The sequence below is a fragment of the Symphalangus syndactylus genome, chromosome 5 (genome assembly GCF_028878055.3).
Source record: "Symphalangus syndactylus isolate Jambi chromosome 5, NHGRI_mSymSyn1-v2.1_pri, whole genome shotgun sequence".
In the NCBI taxonomy this organism is placed as follows: domain Eukaryota; kingdom Metazoa; phylum Chordata; class Mammalia; order Primates; family Hylobatidae; genus Symphalangus; species Symphalangus syndactylus.
In genome coordinates, this window is record NC_072427.2 from 118,147,381 (window position 1) to 118,169,696 (window position 22,316).

Genomic DNA, 22,316 nt, shown 5'->3' on the forward strand with positions numbered 1-22,316 from the left:
TTGTCTTAGTCAGTCATAATGGCCTGCATTCCCATGCACTCCCACCACTATTAAACTGTAATCTCCATGGTATCAGGGAGATTTCTTTTTCATCACTGTCCAGTGTGTAGAATATGGTTTGATACAGGTGAGCACTCAATAAATCGTTATTGAAGGTTGGGTCAGGCAGCTATCTGCTTGCCTCTGAGCTAAGTTAATTCTAGTCATATTTGTGCTATTCTCTTTTTTGTCAGGTTTCTGACATGAAATCAGATATTCTGGACTCAGCTCAGTCTTTCTCTATGTCCAGGAGGATTGAAAACAATATGTTATCCAAGGAACATGAAATTCTAAATCTTTCTCTGCCTCAGAACAGCAACCTCCTTAGTTATAAAATTTATTTCCCCTCTTTCTTTCCTTTCTTGTACAAAGTCATTCCTAATTTATTTTTATCTAGTAATCAGTTAAAGGTATGTTGCTTTTTAATGAATTTATTTATCTTTGAATTCATTTATTTCTATAGAAAGACTTTTAATGCTACCTTACACAGAGGAAATCAATGTTTTTCTTAAAGCCTTACAAGTCAAATTTAGGGCAATAAGTAAAGAGAAAATTGGGCAAAAAAACTTACGTTTTGTCCAAAAAATCCATAAGAGATCTTAACACAATCTCTGCATCCATTGCTGCACTGTTCTTATTAGATGTGGTGTTTCCATTTGTTCTCATTTGATTTAGTTCAAAACTCATCTGTTTTATACACTCTTCAATTATAACCTGGAAACTAAAAATAAAGAATATAAATTCTAGAATATAAGAATACATTTTGCCTGAGCCTGTTTCAATTTCACCCTGAGGATTTTGATCTGTTTCCACTGGTGTGAATTCCCCTGCTCATGAGTTTTCAAATTCACTGTTTAACTGCAAAAATTTTTGTTGCAATGAAAGCTTACGTGTAATACTTATAAGTAAGGCAGATGAAAGTGCTGTTCTTCAGGTTGAATTAATTTGAGTGGAGGTTCATTCAGTCCCCACCTCTGATAGTCACAGTTGAGATGTTCCTCTGAGCATGGTTTGGGAAAATGACTGCTCTAGAAAGACTCTTGCAGTATTTGGTTTTCTGTTCGTGTGTTAGTTTGCTAATGATAATGGCCTCCAACTCCATCCATGTCCCTACAAAGGACATGATGTTTTTCCTTTTTTTGGCTGAATAGTATTTCATGGTGTATATGTACCATATTTTCTTTATCCAGTCTAGGGTTGATGGGCATTTAGGTTGATGCCATACTTTGCTATTGTGAATAGTGTTGCAATGAGCATATGCATGCATGTGTCTTTATGGTAGAATGATTTATATTCCTTTGAGTATGTACCCAGTAATGGGATTCCTGGGTCAAATGATATTTCTGTCTTTAGGTCTTTGAGAAATTGCCTCACTGTCTTCCACAATGGAGCTAAATGATGAGAACACATGGACATGTGGAGGGGAACAATTCACAGTGGGGTCTACTGGAGGGTAGAGGGTGGGAAGAGGGAGAGGATCAGGAAAAACAACTAACGGGTAGTAGGCTTAATACCTAGATGATGTATTATAATGTGTATAACAAACCCGTGTGACACAAGTTTACCTATGTAACAAACCTGCACATATACCCCTGAACATAACATAAAAGTTAAAAGAAAAATGAAGTACTGCCACTGCCACAATGTAAATCAACCATATGCTTAAAAGCATTGTGCTAGGTAAAGAAGCCAGTCACAAAAGACCACATATTGTATGACTCAGTTTATATAAAATATCCAGAATAGGCAAATCCATAGAGACAGAAAGGAGATTAGTGGTTTCCTAGGGCTGGAAAGGAGATTGGAATGGGATTTATTGCTAATGGGTATGGGGTTTCTTTTTGTGGTGATATCAGTGTTCTAAAGTTAGATTTTGGTGAGAGTTGCACAATTCTGTGAATATGCTAGAAACCACTCACCTGCATATTTTTAATGGGAGAATTTCATGGTATGTGAATTATATTTCAATAAAGTTTGTTGTTAAAAAAAAAAAAAGAAACACTCTTGGCATCTGGATACGCCTTCTTCATTTGGATTCTGTGACTCCACACCTTCTTGGCTTTCCTCTGACCTCACAGGCTGCTCCTTCTCAACTGCCTGACCTCTAACCATTGGAGTAAGGTTGCCATATTTATCAAATGAAAGCACTGGACACCGAGTTAAATCTGAATTTCAGACAGTGAATAGTTTTAGTACAAACATGGCCACGTAATATTTGTAACACAATTATACTAAAAATTATTCCTTATGTATCTAAAATTCAAGTTTAACTGAGGGTGTTCTGTATTTTATTCGGAAATCCTACACTGTGATCCTCTGGGCTTCATCCTTGGACCACTTCACTTCTCCATCAGCAATCACTTTCTTGGCAATCACATCTAATCCCACGGCTTCCATAGCATCTATATAGTGGTGGTTCTCAAATTCACATCTGCAGACCTGACTTCTCACCCAAACTCCAGACTATTTTATTTAACTGCCCATGCAATCTTTCCACTTCAAAGTCTGATGGGTTTCTCATACTCAACATCCAACCTATCAGCAAAATGTATCCTAAATCTGAGGATTTATTATTACTTCCAAAAATGCCACTATAGACCCCTTTACCATCCTCCCACTTGAACCTGTGCAATAATTTCCTAAATTGTTTCTGTTCAACCCTATACAGAGAGCCTTTTAAAAGAAAAACCAGATCATGTTCCTCGTTTGCTAAAAATCTTCAATAGCTTCCAACTCCAGTTAGAAAAAACTCTAGATGTATTTGACAGACTGAAAGCCCAGCATAATCTGGCACTGGCAATCTCACTGATCTCATTTCCTGCCACTCCTCCTTCCGTTTCATTGCAGTCCAGCCACAGTAGACTTCCTGGTGTTCTTAGAATTCTCTGAGGACACTCTTATCTCATGGCCACTGTTATATTCCCTCTGCCATGGAAGGAAATTCTCATAGCTCTCTTGGTCCCTCGTTTATTTCAGGCATATACCAAATATCACTTTAGAGAAATCTTCCTTGTTCACTCAAGCTGAAATGGCATTCCTATCAATCTCTGTTCCCTTATTGTTCTTTTTTTCTCAATGGCATTCTTCATTATATGATGCACTGCATAATTTAATTTATTTGCTTACTGCCTGTTTCCCTCCCTAGAATGTAAGCCCCATGAGAGCAGGAATTTTGTTTTGTTCAGTGCTGCATGCCCATACCATGGCACAGGATGCCATGCTTGGCACAAAGAGGTTGTGCAAGAAATATTGGGACAATAGTTAAAACTGCTGCATTATATACTTGAAATTTGCTAAGAGGACAGATCTTAATGTTATCAGCACACACACAAACACACAAATGGCAACTCCATGAAGGTGATAGATACGTTAATTATCTGGAATGTGGCGATCATTTTATAATGGATATGTATATCAAAACAAAGTTGTATATCTTACATATACATAATTTTTATATGGTAATGATATCTCAATAAAGCTATTAAAAAGGAAAAATGTGTTGAATGCATCAATGGACCATCTCCTTCCACCTACCTCTATTGCCTCACCCACTCTAAGGATTTAAATGTCACGAAGAGCAATATTTCATATTGCTTTTTTCATTCTGTATATCCCCTACACCAGTGTTGATGGTTCTTACTTAAGTAAGAAGTGGCAAGTAGTAAGATATTCAAATCTCGGAGACTCTTAGCATCACCACCATTCCTCCATATTGTCTGCTATTTTCATGTTTCCAACAATAGGAGTAATAATAACACATGTGTGGGCAGGCAAGAAAAACTACTTAGGAGAATGAAGATCAATGAAAGCTTGGAAAATGGTCAAATCATTGGAATGGTAATGAGGAGAAGGAGGGAATTCATTTTAGTATTGCAGTCAAGTCAATCCCATTCCTCTCCTCCTCCACACACAATGATGATACGGTTAGTATTTGAGAAGTATCCAAAGGCATAAATTCCTCAGATTTTAAATAGAAGTTTAGGAATGTTCACTATATAATGCCTTTATTTAAATAAAATATACATGTTTATTTATTCATGCATACATTTTCCACATATTTACTAAACTATTATGTGCCCATCACTGTTCTAGGTGCTGAAGATATATCAATGAACAGAACAGGCACAGTGTTTTGTTCTTATAGCAAATATGAGAACTTTTATTTTACATTTACATGATGGAAATATTTTAGTTGACGTCTTGTTAAGTACTTCATTTGTCCAGTTTTTGGTTTTCCATATACATATTTCCATGCCTAATATGGAAAAATTTTAATAAATGTTAAATTATCGTAACTTGAGTGTTTTTCTTGCTTCTGGGCCTTTAATAGCAGGGTTATACATACACTTGTTCATAATTTTGTGTACATATTCAAGGCCTGATTCCACTTCTACCATCATGTTTGATCTGTCTCCATTTTTGGCTCCTGAATTCTTGGATTTCTTTACTGTTGACAACACCATTCTTGCCCCTCTGGGCTTGGCATTTACATTTGGTTCCTTGATCCTTGCATCTCAGCTGGCCCCTTTGAATTTGTTTCATTTCTTGGCTCTCTGCATATTTATCTGCTTTAAAGGAACATTCTCTTCCAAGCTGTCATCCAAGAGAGTCTAAATCCTTGATTATTTCACTTTTATCTGGCTGAAGCTGCCTTTGTACTTCTGTCAGGTAGAGGTTGCAAGAGATGGTGGGGAAAATGAGGAAGGGGATGTTGTTTGTGGTGGAGTGTGTATTGAATCAAAGTAAAGGTAGTAGATACTTGGAGCAATAGAAAAGGAAGGCAAATCATATTGAAAATATTTTGAACTAGTTGATTTACCACTGGGTCATCAATGATCCTGCTGGCTGTAGTCAAAATCTCCTTTGAAGTGACTACTTTCTTTTGCACTGATTTTTGAATCAGTGCATTGGGGTGGGGAGATACCCACCCCAATTTTTTTGCACTGATTTTCCTGATTTTGCACTGATTTTCTTTTGCACTGATTTTCAAATTAGGGCATTGGGGTGGGGCGATAGACTAGACAAGAGATGTGACATTTATGTTCCCATTATGTGAAAAAGCAGTTTTCTAAACAGACCTGTATTGTAAACTCTAATGAGAAGCCAGCTCTGGGTATGTTATCAGGCATATAGAGGAAGGGTTCTCAGGGTCTAATGGACAATAGCATTCTACTTTTGCATTAATCCAGGCGAAACCAATACTTGTGCCTACCTTTTTGACTCTATCAATTTTTGGTAAATTCACCTAAAAAGTCTTTTCTTTTTCTATTTTTTTTTGATAAAAAAGGTCTATATTAACTGGCTTGAATAAAAGTACTACCAGTAAATAATTACAGATTTTGTGAGCACCCAAGGAGCCACATACTCACAGAATAATGCCTATGAAATATTCCTGAATTTTTTTGTTTACTTAAACTAGCCAGCCTCTAGTACTAAAGGTGTTGGTTAAGAAGAAAAAAGAAAGGAGCAAACTAAAAACCAAACTGCAAAACAGGTGTAAGCAGAAACCCTAGTGGCACACTCTTTGAAAATTTTAAGACCATCTTTAAGTTATTATTGAGGTTATATCACTTAGTCTCAGTTCCCATGTAGGTGCCCTGTGAGCATGTCAGGATTCCACAAATGTGTGGTTTGGCTCAGCTCTGACTTTACAGCAAAGACATCCTAACAGCTGCATATAGTAGAATTATTTAATTATGAGTTTTAATAACAGAAAATCAAGTGGATTTTTACAATTAATTATGCACTTAATTCTAAAACTCTGCACTGCCAATTTAGACCTTAAGAAGAGTAGGTTCAGACTAAAATTGTGCATTGTGACTTCACAGCATGATCACATTGATTACTGTAGACTTTTCTACCCTGAGAGTATAACATAAACCTGATTGGTAGTGTGAGGAACAAAGCCATAGCAACATACCAACAAGGATATAATAATTATATTTTTTATGAGGAAAACATGACGTGTGGCCCATTTATTCCAATACTCCTAATAAACCCTAATTGAGCAGAGTACTAAATTCTTTCCTATATTTAAAAGATCAACAATAAATGGGTTCTGGGTAGCCGCAGGTTTTACTATTTAGGCTAAAATAGCTGGCTTCATACAAATAAAGCCCTTCAAGTGTCCTCCTAAGGACACTACTCCTTCTTTCATAACTGTGGTTTATCCAGATATCTTTCGAATCGGAAAACATATTCTAGCCTTTATAACCTGAATATTCCACCTCCCCAAACAAAACAAAAAGCACTTATCATCAGAATGATTTAGATATTTTACAGAAAATAATTGAAATATACTTTACTTATATTCTAGTTTCTACTCTGTTTAGTCATCTTATTTTCCATAAAGTTCGGAACAACTCTAGCTATTCCTGACCTCTTTTTTCTTCCTCCCCCTAACTTTGCTAAATAATCTCTAATGTTGCCTCCGTGGCTGAAGGCAACAGTCTTTCTGCTAACCCCATGTTAATTTGCAACTAGAACAAAGAGAGACATGCCTGAAATGGCTCAGCAAAGGCCTCTTCATCTCTCAGTGTCACCCCAAGTCAGAGCCAGTGAACCCCACATCTCTGGAACAATCTATGTTTCTCCAACTTCAGGTAAACAGAACATTGAAATTGCTGACTAACATCCAGATGAAGTAGGCAGGATCATCGAGTCAGCTAACAACGCTGCAGAGGCAGAGTGATCACCCTTGGCTCAACACAGCAAGGCTCCTCTGGCTCAGCAGCTGAGCCCTGAAGCTGAGTTCCATGAAGACAAGGCCACCTTGCTTAAGGAAGTTACAGACACACCTCTGATAATGAAGAGAAGGCTAAGTGGGAGACTATTCTTCACTCTGCTTTATTCCTACATCTAAGAAGAAAAATATGATGCTTTCAGAGTCTTTTGTCTTTCTTATTTAAAAAATGGCATAACTAATTGATAAATGTTTATTAATAGTGGATCTTTCTAAAACACAACCATAGTAGGTGATGAGTGGTGGCCAGAGATAGTCCCTACCTGAAGAGAGCAATCTTTTTTTTTAAGACGGAGTCTCTGTTGCCCAGGCAACAAGCTCCGCCTCCAGGGTTCACGCCATTCTCCTGCCTCAGCCTCCTGAATAACTGGGACTACAGGCGCCCGCCACCACGCCCGGCTACTTTTTTTGTTTGTTTTATATTTTTAGTAGAGACGGGGTTTCACTGTGTTAGCCAGGATGGTCTCGATCTCCTGACCTCGTGATCCACCTGCCTCGGCCTCCCAAAGTGCTGGGATTACAGACGTGAGCCACTGCGCCCAGCCCTGAAGAGCAATCTTTATAGTCTCTTTTGCAAACTGAACACATAGTTTAAAATAATACATCAGTTATTGAACTAATATTTAAAGCAAATTCTATATTAATGAACCTCTTCAAAAATATATTTTCTTTCCTATCTATTTTAACATTTTGATGAGTGATAGCTTTTTCCTATAGAACTGAAGTGAAATTTAACTAGGGTGAACTTATCTTTCTTTAGAATCATATCACAGATAAAGCCAGTTTTAACAAACATTTAAAATATATAGATATATCAATAGTTTCCAAACTCCTTCCCATGGGGTAGTTGTATTTAGATTGCTAAGCCGTAAAACCAAGAATCCTGACAATTTGGTATAGGCTTGTTGATCCAGCTATACTGAGTGCAACCACACTGATATGTATGGTATGAATACAACTCATACTTCTTATATATGTGAAGTTTTTCTCTTTTCTTCCCTCCCTCTCTTTAGTCTTTCAATAGCCAGTCACCAAGCTCTAAACACTAGAACTGCATATAGGTGTAAGATATGGTTTGTGTCCTGAGTGTGGGAAATAGACAGGTAAAACAAAACTTAAAGGATAGTGTTATAGGTGTTATCCAACCGAAGGATGCACAGAGTTCTAGGGAGTGCACAGCGAGATAGCATTATTAGATTGTGGGGTCATAACAGACATTTCAGAGAAAATGACATTTAGACTGGGTCTTGAAGTTAAATAGATTTAGTCAGTTAGAGGAAACAGCATTGAAGGCAAGAATATCATGAGCTGACACCTAATTAGCTAATTTAGATAATGACAACAGAGGCCACTTACCTTTCACCATAAGTGACGCTGAGCTCATCCAGGACCCCACTGAGCTTAACCTGAAGTTCTTTTAGAATAGTACTAGCTTCAGAATCTAGCTGCAGAGAGACCATAAATAGTATTACTTTGGAGTTTTGAGAAAGCATGCCTCTGTTCGCTTACAAGCATTTTGATTATTACATGGTAACTTCAAACAACATGTAAGCTTTTTTTCTCTTCTTTTTTTTTTTTTTTTGGTCTTTGAAATCAAATCTAAACATTTAGGAAACTTTAAAGAAACCAAGGGGTTCTCATATACAAAAAATTGTTTGAAATTCAAGGCATGCATACAAGTAATAGCTACATAGCAAAGCCTTTGTTGGTTATAGCAATGAGATGCAAGGCATGACAAAAATATCCTCCAGAACATGATAATTCCATAATTTAGAAAACCTGTTATACTTCAGCTGAATATATGTGTTGCTTCAAAATTTATTTAAATCTTTAATATCCCTGTAAATAAATAGGCACATTAAGAATAAAAGTTGTTAAAAATTTACATTTGAATATTGTCTTGTGCATTATTTAAAGGTGTTTTCATATTTCCCCAACTTTGGAATTAAGAGTAATAGGATAGATGAGGTATCTAAGCACTCCCATGTTTTTCTGGAGACGATAGGCCTGACTTTTCTTCCTGGTTGCTAATTTACAGCTGAAAGTTCAGGATAATAGATCTATTGTATCAAGCAGAGAGAAATCCATATAAATAGCAATTGGAAATATTCTCTGAAACTGGCATGTGACTCTTTCTTTCTTTCTACCTTTAGAAATTTAGTTTCCTACCATTGCTATCATTATTTCTTGCGCAAGCTGATCTACTATAGAAAAAAAGAGGACAGGATAAAGCCAAATTTGGGGAGTAAAACAAATTAAAGCATGACTTAGTGTAAGTAAGAGAATCTAACAATGCCAACTAAATATAGTTTAAACTAATATAGTTTAAACTAATATCAGTTTAAACTCCTGGGAGCCGATACAGAACCAAGAAGTGTCCCTGTGAGTGTGTATTGGACATAAGTCCTATAACCCTCCAAGACTACTTTCTGATACTAAGGAACTGTTAGGAAGAAGAACTATTTACATATCTCTGCAGCTGGGTAGCTCTAAGTTGTACTGATGTGACTAAAAACATTGGAATGAAAATCAAATATTGCATTTGGCATTTGAGACTTTATTAATTATATCAAACCAATCCTTTAAATCAGTTTTAACTCAAATCCAGGTAATCTTCAGGATTGGTTAGCTTCTGCCCTCTATCAGAGGCAATGTGATTTTTCTGGACTCCTTGTATCTTTTTTTTTTTTCTCTGTCTCAGTAATCAGTTATGCTGACAGCTCTTATCCAGACACACAGGCTACCATAACAGATAGAGACTTCTATAGGAGTGAGAAAATTAACGTATCTGTGAGCCTCATACTTTCTAAGAGTTCTGTTCAACTATAACCAGTTGCAGGAAAGTAATTCAGAAAGACAATTAGATAGTACATACTTATTTTAAAAAGACTTAAAAAATGGATAATGAATTTAATCACAATTTGCCTAACAAACTGTAACTCTCTAACTCCTAACCAAGGAAACATATGTGGATTTTCCACTTCAATCCTAAGGAACCATGCAGGCTGAATTTTTTAAATGATAGTTTCTTGTTATTGTGCTAATAACAATTTTACCTTGATTTCACGTGGTAAAAATGTTGGGGAAGAGGGAATGAGACGTAAGTTCTCCCAGGGGGCTTTCTTCAGGCTCTCCACTTCCTGCTCACATGGGCGGTAGTTCCCCACCCACACCTCTACCACCTCCAAGGAAATCGCTCTGAAAGTAGCGTTTTCTTCAGGAAATGGGGGTTGCTTCTTATTTAAAATGTGTTTTGGTTTTCATATGAGTTTAATATACACATTGAGGTAATTTGTTCACATTGAGGTAGGATTATCACCAGATAAAGCCTTCAAAGTCATACAGAAATGGCTACATAAGTCACTGGCACAAATGTATGCTATTTTCTTATAGAATTATTTTAGTCCACCTTAGGTATTTGGTGAATAGATATTTCTTATCAAATAATTATTACTTGACAACCTAAAACTGCCAGACTACAGCGATTTGAACATTGGATGACAGTTTTAATTTCTGGATACACAGATATGTTTCTAAGTAGGTGCAGATGGAATGTCTCTGTCATGTAACCATTCCCTCCCACAAAAGGAAAAGTTTTAGTTTCAGTTAACTATTTAATGTTTACATGACTGAGTCATACCATTAAAACAGGCAAAGCAATTCTGAGGCCGATGTACATGCTCTTCAAATTGCAGTTCTTTTTCAATAATGAGCATAATGGACATAATTATCACACTCATCTAATAATAAAACAATCTCTTTAGGTAGCAAAACTACCAGTTTTTGAGTTCTTCTGCATTACTCTATGTGTCCAAATTAGGGACATTTTTCTTTTTTTATGTTATTTTATTTTATTATTATTATACTTTAAGTTTTAGGGTACATGTGCACAACATTTTTCTTACTCCTACAAATTTTGTAAAATTTTAAGAAATAATAGATTGGGAGCTGAGAGCTCATTGCCTAAATTATCAATAGCATATTTTTAAAATTATTGGGTACTTTGTAAAGGTAAAAGGCAATCTAATCTTTTTTCAAAGGTTTAAACCGTATCCTAGTTATATAAGTAGTATAACATCAAAATTATTTTGAATCTTTTGGTATTGTTAGAGTTATTGTTAAAAGCAAAAATTAAGAGGGAAAGAACAGAAAAATTTCAAACATTCATAAGTCACAGTGTATTCTAAAGTAGAAACTCAATTAGCATGTGTATATGAACAACTTAATTGGCTGGCTGGCTAAATAAAGTTTCTATGTAATGAGGAATATACACAATGAAAATTTAAGGATTTTGAGTCAAATTCTGAATTTAAAATAAAGTTTTTAAGACAGATTTAATTCCCCACTCTATGAAGGGCTTGGGTATTCCAAAATCGAGGCTGCCAAAGTATGGTTCAGATGATCAGAATAAACTATAATCCTGCATAGGTATTAACTGAGTTTTACACCATTGAGGTATTTTATACCATTGAGCTGTAGTAACAGATATAACTTGTCTGGGAGAGCCAGCTAGTAGGTAAGACTTTTTGTTGTTGTTGTTGTTTTGTTTTGTTTTGTTTTGTTTTTGAGACAGAATCTTGCTCTGTCACCCAGGCTGGAGTACAGTGGCTCGATCTTGGCTCACTGCAACCTCCACCTCCTGGGTTCAAACAATTCTCCTGCCTCAGCCTCCTGAGTAGCTGGGATTACAGGTACCTGCTACCACGTCCAGCTATTTTTTTTGTATTTTTAGTAGAGACGGGGTTTCACCATGCTGACCAGGCTGGTCTTGAACTCCTGACCTCAGGTGATCCACCTGCCTTGGCCTCCCAAAGTGCTGGGATTACAGACGTGAGCCACCGCGTCCGGCCAGAAAGACATCTTTTAAGTTATTTTCCTTAAGGCTTACTTTTCCTTTTTCTTTAAAAGATAACTCACTTATCACCTCCTTTTGCAAATTTTCCCTCAAGTGTAGCTAGCCCTAGGCAGTTAGTAGTTCTAGCCTCTACACTGACTATGCTCTTTACTATAACTGTGTATGCAGTGTTCTCTCTAAATGCTCTCTTATAAATCTACCTCTTCCATAGGACTTGTTCATACTTTTCTATCCTGGGTATCTGTCCCAGTGTCCTGCACGCATGGGCATTCACCACATGTTGAGGAAGGAAGTGAGGATAGACAGGAGCATTATTTCCAAGAAAAATGCTGTTTAACTTGCACTCTTGTTTCCTTCTTTTGGATTTTGTTCCATCAATTATCTCTTTCCCTTTTCATTCCTTCTACCATTAATTTTATTACCCCATCCTATAAATATGCTCAAGTAACATTAATGTTAACATAAACAATAGACAATGAAAGAGAAGGCAGACTTATTTGGAACTACATTCTCATTGACATCTAGCCAATATCCTTCCTTCTTTTGATCTTCAAACTGCTTACAACAGTGTCAAACTTGTTGACCCCACATCCTTTTCTCCTAAACATTCATTAGTTCTCTGCAATGTGGCTTGCTTCTGCTACAGATATGCCACTGACGTGTTTCCATATGGTCACCAATGATTTCTTAATTTCAAGGACCTTATTTATCTTAGCCCTCATTCATACTGTTGTTTGCTCTGTTTCCCAAGGTCCTTCCCTGCTTCTGTAACTGCCTGTGATGTGTCTGTGTCTTCTGTTAACTTTACTCCTCTGTATATCCCTTAAATACTAGTGTCCTTCAATTCTCCTTTTTCAATCTTCTTTTCTTTTTACTCTGTACTGCCCTTGAACAATTAAATTCATGCCCATGGCTTTAACTATCACCCATATGCTAAGGGCCCCAAATCTATTATCAACACTCTTAACAGCATGCCTGAGAATCATGTCTATATTTCCAAGTACCTAGTAAACTTCCACTTTGATGGCCCTTACATACCTCAGCTGTAGCATATCAAAGCACAACTTATTACCATTCTTTATTTATTTATCTTCTTATTTCCTCTGATTTGGTTAATGGCCTACAATTGTTTAAGGCAGAAATGTGAAAGTCATCTTTGACTTCTGTTTTCTATACCAAATATGACTGGTGATATCTCTGAAATGTTTTATCCACCTGTCTTGTCCTCTTCACTTCCAGATTCTGAATTTTTCTCCTCTAGCCCACTGTAATCATCTACACATTGTGTTCCTATTTCCTGTATCCCCTCTTCATCCTCCTAACTGGTATAATAAACCCAAATATGATCATGACACTGGCGTATCATCCTTGTAGCTGGCTTTCCACCAGGGAATTGCTTCAAGCAACTTCTCACAATCTTATCTGGGCTCTTGCTTTTTTATTTTTTCTTTTTAAAACATCATTTTCCTTCAAATCTTCCACTTGACCAGAATCTTTTCATCTTATAAGGTCTACTTCAACTTAAAATATATGACTGAGAATTCAGCAAAAATTCCCTAGTGAGTCTAGAAGTAGTGTACTTTCCTGGAAATGCCCTAAATCACTTCATAAGCCTGTGGTGTCAGCATGAATACTGTGGTTTGTTGTCAGAAGTAAAAGAATACATGGTCCTCTCTACTGGAAACAAATATGCCCAGCTCTAACCATACTACCCTGTTTTTTGTTTCGTTTTAAACTGCCTCTTAAGGAGAAACTCCAAGAACTTACATGGCAATTTTCAGACAGACTATGGCATTTTCTTTATCCTATTCAGATTTGCATGAATGTTATGCTAGAGGTATCAGTTGTATAAGTTCATGTTTCTAACTTCTGGGTTTCAAAAAGTTGAACATCAATAGCTGTCTCCCATCCTAATTAAAGAGAGTATGCAGTAAATCCAACTGTCACTGTGCTTCAGATCAACGAAATGCCTTTGAGATACGTTAAATGAGTTTCCTCAGTCTAGACAACTGAAGGAAAAAAAAGATTGCCTTACCTTTTATAATTCACTCAATATAGTTTTGAGTTAGTGAATATAAGGAATTTTGGCTTTTTCTGTTTCTATGAACTGTTTTTCTTTAAATTACACCTTCAAGCTTTATATGAGTGATGTGACATTCTTTTCTCTTAAACATTTTTTTCCCTTCTCACCTACAACACATACACTATTCCTCTACTTCATGGATTGCTAACATGCGGATTGTCCTTATAATGACAGAAATTTAGAAAAAAAAAAGAATTTCTGAAATCACATAGTTGAACTTCCTTGTTGTTTCCAAATGGGTACAACCAAAGCACAGATAATGTGTTACGCTTTTGGAGCCACATGGGGACTGAAGAGCAGCATTCTTAGAAGCTATTTCCTCTGAAGAAATTCTCTTCTGAAAATGTTCATTAAAAAAACAGGAATCCCTGTTTTATAACAACGGGAAAGGAATTTAGGGCTTATATGTTGCATCTATTGGCTAATTGTGAAAATGGACTGGGTAGGGAGAGAAGTTAGGAATAGAATCAATGAGACACTTTATGTTTAGAATTTTGTTCTGCCCTTTTCCCCTGTCCTACTCTGTCTGACCCATTTGGCTGTTTCTTCACATTCTCGCATCTGTTAGAAACCACACTGCTCAGTGATGTGAAAATAGTCCACCCAGTCAACTGAATTCAGGACCTGTTGACCATCAAGGGCTGGGGACAGAGTGTTCCCTGTGAGCCATTATCTCAGGGTGTCTGAGGACTATTCTGCTAAGTAGGGCAAAAAAGAGAATTGACTGGGTTAAAGAAGTTAAATTTTACCAGTAACGGCATTGGTTTATGGTTTGTTAAAGCAGGCATGAGCAACTGAAGGTGATCACAACCAGATAATGAAATAGATTTATTATAGAAGATGGCAGTTAAAGTGAAGCTGTCTTCCTCTCCTTCCTTGCTGTGGCATGTGTCCTTTCTCCTTAAGTTTTCTGAAGGTTCAGAGAGAGGTGAGTTTAAAAAGAGACTCGGCAGTGTATGAGTAACCCTGTGAGGTCTCCCAAATGCTCTGGGAAGTGAGGTTAAGAAGCATCACCTGCCTGGGTCTGTATTTCATCTTGACATGGCTTGCCGACCAGAAAACCTTTCAACCTCCTCAGCAGCACCTTTTCTTAATTTCACAAGCTTAGCAGTTAGCTAAACTTTATGTAGTAGTAGTGCTAAATTATTAAACATATTTATTAAATCACTTCAATATAATTTGCTTTATTGGCCCTTATTATTCTCTTAATTTTCCATTAAGTTCAATTTATTAAATCTAATTGCAGAGATGGCAGAGATGGTTAGGAGGAGAAAGAAACCAGGCAGTCTCTGCATGTTGCCAGAATAAAAGGCCAGCACTTCAAACATTCAATTCTCCTTATTATCTGGGGCTATGAAGCTATAACTGGTTGCTTTTACTGACTTCAGCCAAATCACATTTCCCTTTTTACCTCCATTTATACAACAAGAGGTGAGGTTTGAGTTTATTTCTGAATTGTTGCAGGATAAGTTATAACAATTAAAACTTTCATCTGAAGGGTATGTTCACATTTAGGAAGTGTTCTTGTTGTTTTTCTCTCACAAACCTTATCTCTTTAATTGCTCTGATTCCCCTAAAAACTTCTGAGTTCTTGAGGGTGCGGTCCGCATCTTAGTAATTAATGTATCTCCAGTTCCTAGTAAAATTTACAGCTCATAACAAGTGCTCAGCAAATGAATATTTGTTGCATGAATTAGCGAAGGAGTAAATTCTGTCATCATATTCAGTGTGCTCAGATCTTTTTTTCATACAGCAGTCAGCCCCAAGGGGAAGAGATGCTTACAGTGGTGGAGAAAGACGTGGAACAGCTGGCTTCTGAATATCCTTCAGTAAGTGCTAAAAGGCATCTCTAGTCTAATTATTGTTTTACCAAGTCCCTTACACCTTGTAATCTCCTTGAGGCCCCAGGCATTAAAAAATCTTTTTATTTTATACCCCAATTTCTGCCCACCTGCAGATAAACTACATGTAAGTAGGCAACAATGGATATTCTAACTAAATAAGAACTTTTCAAATTGCTTTAGAAAACAGTTTTAGAACTGAAAGATATAATGTGACAATTTGAAATTGTCTATTTTATTATCTAATATATACTTTATAATTTATTCTATATTTTGTAATTCCCAAAAATATGAGAACAGTAGATTAATTCTTATTCATTTATTAACTAGTAACTTATATTTCTATATTAAGAAGAAAAGGCAAGACAGATTAGAAACCTGAACGTAAAATTTGGCCTCTGTTAACTATAACACCATTTTTTATAAGGTTACATATAAAATTCAAGCATAAAGGCCAGAATCTTAAAAAACTGCAAGAATTTTGTATATGATTGCAAATCGACTACCTGTATTTTGGGATTATCATATTCTTTAATACAAATACTTGCCTGCACGCTTGCATGCTGTCCCAATTTCCATACAAACACCTTGAATCTCAGGTGTTCTTAAGATTCAAAACACAGAAAGTAGGCTGGTCAGGAGTGGTGTACAAATAAGAAAAATGAGTATTCTGTGTTATTTTCTAATTATCTGATTCCTTTTTTTTTTTTTTTTGAGACAGCATCTCATTCCATTGTCCAGGCTGGAGTGTCGTGGTGTGATCTCTGCTCACTGCAACCTCCGCCTCTAGGGTTCAAGTGATTCTCCTGCTTCAGCCTCCTGAGTAGCTGGGATTACAGGCACCCACCACCATGCCTGGCTAATTTTTGGTATTTTTAGTAGAAACAGGGTTTTGCCATGTTTGGCTGGTCTCAAACTCTTGACCTCAGGTGATCCACCCACTTTGGCCTCCCAAAGTGCTGGGATTACAGGAACGAGCTACCACACCTGGCCTGATTCTTTCTCAGAAAGCATATAGCAGTAATTTGCAAAGCATGGTCCCCAGACCAGTAGCATCAGCGTCACCCAGAGATTCCTTAGAAATGCAAATCATCTGGCCCTGCTCCAAACGTACTGAATCAAATACACTGGGGGTAGAGTTCAGTGATGTGTGTTTTTCATAAACTCATCAGGTAGTTCTGATGCTTGCTGAAGTTCAAGAACTACTGCCATGGAGTATTATTTCCTTTAAAGCTCTGATCTTTCATCTCCTGTTGCCTCAGCACGTATAAAGTTGAGAGGCTAGTGGCAAGTGAAAAATGATGAAGATTAATGTTTTTCCTTCCTGGTCTAGGGTTGCTTAGCTACTGACTTGGTCCATGTGGCTAATAGGTATTACAATGAATTTCAATGAGCTACATACACACACTTTTGGGCAGTCAGATGCAATTTCTAGTTGACACATCAAATTTGTCATTAAAAATTAAAAGCGACATAGATATACATCTCTGAAATAAAACGATAATTTAGTTGACCATTAAAATATCCATATTTTTAGAATAATGGCGTTATGGTCCAGATTCCTTGGCTCTATTCTGCCTGGACTTATGTGAAGTTACTCTCATGGGAAATTTTACCACCATGATATGACACAGAAGAGTCAATCCTTTTCTGAGTCATAACAATACAAATAGCATTATCATTATACCTAATTGATCTGCCTGTGCTCAACAGTTGAAAATAATTTAGCTGAACAAACGAACCCTCCTTTTTCCCTAAATGTCTTAATAACGGCTAACTACAATTTGAAGTAACATCAATAGTTAGCGGGCTTATGGATAACTATGGATTCTACCATTTAAAACGATTGCACCAATAAAATATTGTGAAGGATTAATGCACCTTCTAAATCAATTATCATAATACAAGTTCTTTAGAGTTTCAAAATCCATCTCTTATAACTTCCTGAAAAGAAATTAAATTTTGGATTTTTTTCATATACCTGTATATTTAGATTGCAAATTAATGATAAGTCCTTTTCTTGGGCTGCAGCAATGTGTTTTTGTTACAAAATGAATACAAGCTAAGTAATTATTTGCAATTGATAGATAATAAATTATATTCATGAAATAATTAAGCTATTAACATAATGTAACCTAAAGTAATCACTCACCAATGAATGAAAATGATTACATAGCAAGCTGATAATCATTTTGTTGTTATTGTGTTATAAAGGGACAGGTAATATTATATGGGGATTGTAGTGTAAATTAACTTGTAGCTCTAGTACATCTACAACATGGGTTGGCTATTTTATTTGTTTTAGTATAGTGATTCCCAAAAGTGTATCCACATAAAAAATCGCCAGAGGTGCTTTTTAAAAAAAACAGACTCTGTACTCCATTCCTAAAGATTAGTTTTTCTTCATGGTTTGTGAGTTACTTTTTTTTTTTTTAATATTCTCTAGAGGAATCAGAGATGTTATGCCAAAACATGCCTCTGATTTGTATGCAGAGAAGTGTGTTGGAAAATCACTTTATAGGAGAAGAAAATTAGTGGTTTGCTTTTCTCTTTTGACTTTTTTTTCCCTAAATAGGGCATTAGAAAGTAAATGTGCTGACATGGCCCGTAGGATATTGTGCATGCGACTGTCTAACAATGATTGCTTAAGTGACTGTTTTTGGAACCACTGTCAACAGCATAATCCCAGGATCATCATGGTGTTAAGCAATGCTTCCATTTGAACTCCATACAGAGAGTGGATTTTTCTACTGAAAAAAACGTTTTAAACACTCTTTTTATTTCCAGAGGGAAAAGAGGCTGATTCTGTGAAGAAAAAACAGCTGCCTCAACTACATGGTGATCAGGTTAAAGCAGCAGGGAGCTGCAGTAGCATGCAGTCATGCCTCTAAGCAGCCAGCACTTTGCAGATAGTATAATATTAGAGGAAAGCAATGCTGTTGTTAGAAGCCAGCTAATAAACACATAGCATTAAAAACCATTTTGAGCAAGTGCACAAGCAATTATTTGCTATTTAATTTTTATAGCAAGAAGTACATATCTCAGCACAGATGGTGGGGTATAAAATAAAAAGAAACTCTTAAACAAAGAATAAGGTCTAGCCTGGAATATTTCCCTTATTTACAGATTGGAATTGGTTATAATACCAGTCAAAGGTTTTACAACCAGTTCCACTGTAAGGAAAAAACTGGAAATTTGAATTAGAACACATTGTATAACTTTTAAAGGCCCCTGAACATGTCTGTATTAAGTGTTGCATATCAAAGGGTGAATTCTGTAATTTTCTCATATCAAAGAGTGAATTCTATAATTTTCAATCAAATCCTTTTTCATCTTTATAAAAGCCCCAAGTTAAGGAAACCATTTAGATACTGCCATGTTTATAGAACAATATTGGAAGAACTCTGCTTATTATTTTGAAATTCTGTTGCCTAGAGACCCCAGAGTAATCAGAAACTCTATCATAATTCTGTATCAATTAAGCTTCTATTTTCTGGGAGGACACATGATGCACTCAGACTTGAATGCAAGTCTTGCTTCCTCCTGACATTTCATCAATCTCTATGCCAATGCTGACTGGCCCTACCTAAAACTTTGAGCTGAAAATGGAAGGGAATAAGAGAAAAGATCTATGCATAGAGAGGGGAAAAAGAAAACAGGAGAAACAGAAAATCACAGAAAAGGGTAAAGAGAGGAAGGAAAGAAATGAAAAAAATATTTAGAAAAAGAAAGGAGCAGATTACATTGTTAGAAGCTAGGCATTCATTTTATTTCACTGATTTATTTATGTTTTCTTCTTAAATTGTATCTGAGGAGTTTAGCAAATAGACATTGCAAGAGTTTTAAAGGGAGAAGGTACCAAGCTCAGTATTTCTGTTTTCATTATTTTCTTCAATAAGAGGAGGAGTTCTATGGTTTAGTCATATATTTGAAATAAAATGAATAGTGTGAAAACTGTATATTTCAAACCAGCAATTCTATCTGAAATATGGAATTCATTTTTTATTGGTGAACAAGCCACTTTATAACATTTTTAATTAGCAAGTGGCTTGGCCCATCCAGTTTCCTTTAAGTACAGGTCTGATTTATCTGGTTAAATTCAGCTCAACAATATGTTATTCACATTAGAGTTCAAACACAGAATAGTAATGAAATAGCGTAAGTAGTGTAAGGAGAAATTTATGGAAATATGACATTTTAAATATAACTTTACTCTTAAGTGATTTGTGGGCTTTAAAATTTACAGAAAGGAGATAATATTTCCCACATGAAATCAATAATTTCTTCATCTCTTTTCTAAATGCTAAGTGGACTTCAAGTCTGAATATGAAACATCAGTAAAATTGAAAAGGAAATCTCACATTATGTTCCCTAATTGGTTGTGCTTACCTAATTCAGCAGAATAATTTTAAAATAAGATCAATGCCCTCAAACTTTACATAAAGCATTAACACACTTTAGGGAATGAGGCCTTATTTTATACAAATAAAACTGAGATTGCAATGAAGGCACAGCTCATAAACGTTCATGTTTTTAAAGTTTTGCATCATCACACATATATTCTAGTGCTTCTCCATTGTAGAATGCTAAATAGCAAGTTCATTTTTCAAAATACTGAAAAAGAAACAGACATTGGGGAAGTCTAAAAACATCTCCTTGGGGTTAAAAGCAAAATCACATGGGAAGGAGCCAATCTTAAAAGAAACATTTGTAGTCACATAAATTTAGAAATAAAAGGGATATTTACATTGAAATGCATTCTAGCATTACGCACATCTCAGAAACTTTCCCACAGGAAGGAACAATGTAAAGGAATCTTAAACAGAAGTATCTATCTACATATTCTTGACATAGCTGCCCTTGAGATTGTTTGGAGGGGAATGAGGGCATGGGGAGAAACCCTGCTTCATGACCCTCCCTCTCAGCACCTTCTGCAGTCCCTCAGTCCCCGAATGCTTAGGTCAGTTTATGAAAGAAAAGACTGCGGCAGGCAGGAAGATGCAGGTGCATAGCTAGTATTTCACTGTCTGTCTGTTCCAAACAAGCAAATGGGAATAAGTAGAAAATGCAATGGTCTTTAGGTATGGAGTGAGGGTTGGAGGGAACAGCCAGGTAAGGGATAAAATGCTTACTATCACAAACCTCATAAAAGAATCTTTCTCCTTCCTTCTTCTGCTCATGGAATTGCAAGTCAAAGATGTTGGACAAAGACATGACACATTACAGACACAGCACACAACACATTTTTGACAGAGCTTTCTCGATGTGAAAAATAAACTACCAATACATCAAAAACCAATAGTACCACAAAGCATATTTCAGAACAAACATTGATACCAAGCTGACATTGTACAAGACAGTGAAAAACACAATTTGTGGAATTTTACAAGTCATTAGCATACAAATATATGTGTGTATACATGACTACACACACAAACATACATGTGCACATACATAAGACCAAAGGCTACTATCTTCTGCCTCCCATTCCACTTCTAATGTATTTACTAAAGTATTCTGTTGTGGATAATAATCATTTTAGTTGTTAATGACATTTGAGATTATTATCATTTCCTGTTCTTAGTTAACCATGTAAAAACTTGATTAAGACACTTTCATAGCAAGAGATACGCTGCTAATAATCTCTAAGTAGGTTTTTAGCAAATGTAGGAGAAAAAGATACCCACCTCTTTCCCTCCCATGGATTCAAACATTTTTTCCAGCTGGACCCGCAATTGTTGAATATTGTTCATCAAGATACAGGGCTTTAAATACAGAAGAAAAGACTATTGTGAGCAATCATTTTATATAAAATTATTGAATGAGTTTAACTTATAAGTGGTTGAAAATAGCTATCTTGGATTCCTATTATATAAGATGTATATACTAATTCTGCTATTTCAACATTATAGTTTGTAACAGTTAAGAATGGAAATGGAAAAATATAATGCCACATTGGGGAATGAAATTTAATAACATACTCAGACAATAAACCATTGGAGACTTACTGCTAAAGTTTCTTTTATCTTTAACATAGTAACATTTCATACTTAGAAAGTAAGCACATTTTTTGTTTTCATAGATTTACTTTTAGAAAAAGGTTAGCTTAAATTCTTCTGTTATTTTACTGTTTTAGAAAACAAAACATCATGTGATTTTTTAAATGCAAAAAATTTTAAAAATAAATAGATTTTCTGGCTGCAGATAAAGACCACATGCTGGTATTCGAAGCATTTTGCTTCTGGCTGTAACCTGTGTTTTTCTTCTCATTTTCCTACTTGCTTATTTGACTCATATCCATCATTCAGGTTAGAGCGTTCTTTTTTCCTGGATTTTATCTTATCACTCACTTGGCATTTGTTTTATATTGCTTTACATTTGAGTTGCTTTTCACTCTCACTGGCCAAACTTAAATACATTGTACATGTTGCTGTATCTCTTTCTGCTTTTCTTACTCACAAACTACTGCACAGTGGTATACATATAATACATGCTTAGAAAATGTTTCTCCACTTGTTTCCAAGGAGCCAGAAATAAAACAATAACAAAGATGTGAAGCTTTGTGACAGGTCTAGATGTGAACTCAGAATAGTAAACATTAATTCATAATTAGAAAACAATTCATGATAGTTATAGAATCATTTAATCTTTGCTGTATATTGATTCCTAAGAGCCAGTGTATCAGAGGAAAACAGACACAGAAAGAGAAATAGACAAAGGGAGGAAAATGGATGTAGCTTCCAAGTTGCTGGGAAA

At 35.9% G+C, this 22,316-nt stretch overlaps 1 protein-coding gene across 2 annotated transcripts in view; it reads right to left on the minus strand.

Moving 5' to 3' along the window:
• The window catches only part of UNC13C (unc-13 homolog C), a 663,443-nt gene that overhangs the window by 102,145 nt on the left and 538,982 nt on the right, over positions 1-22,316 (minus strand). For both annotated transcript variants that reach the window (XM_055279200.2, XM_055279199.2), the window contains 3 exons: positions 21,248-21,325; positions 8,138-8,226; positions 611-760 (listed from right to left, as the gene is read on the minus strand). In XM_055279200.2, coding sequence (XP_055135175.2) covers positions 611-760; positions 8,138-8,226; positions 21,248-21,325 — 317 coding nt within the window. The remainder of the gene's footprint in view (positions 1-610; positions 761-8,137; positions 8,227-21,247; positions 21,326-22,316) is intronic.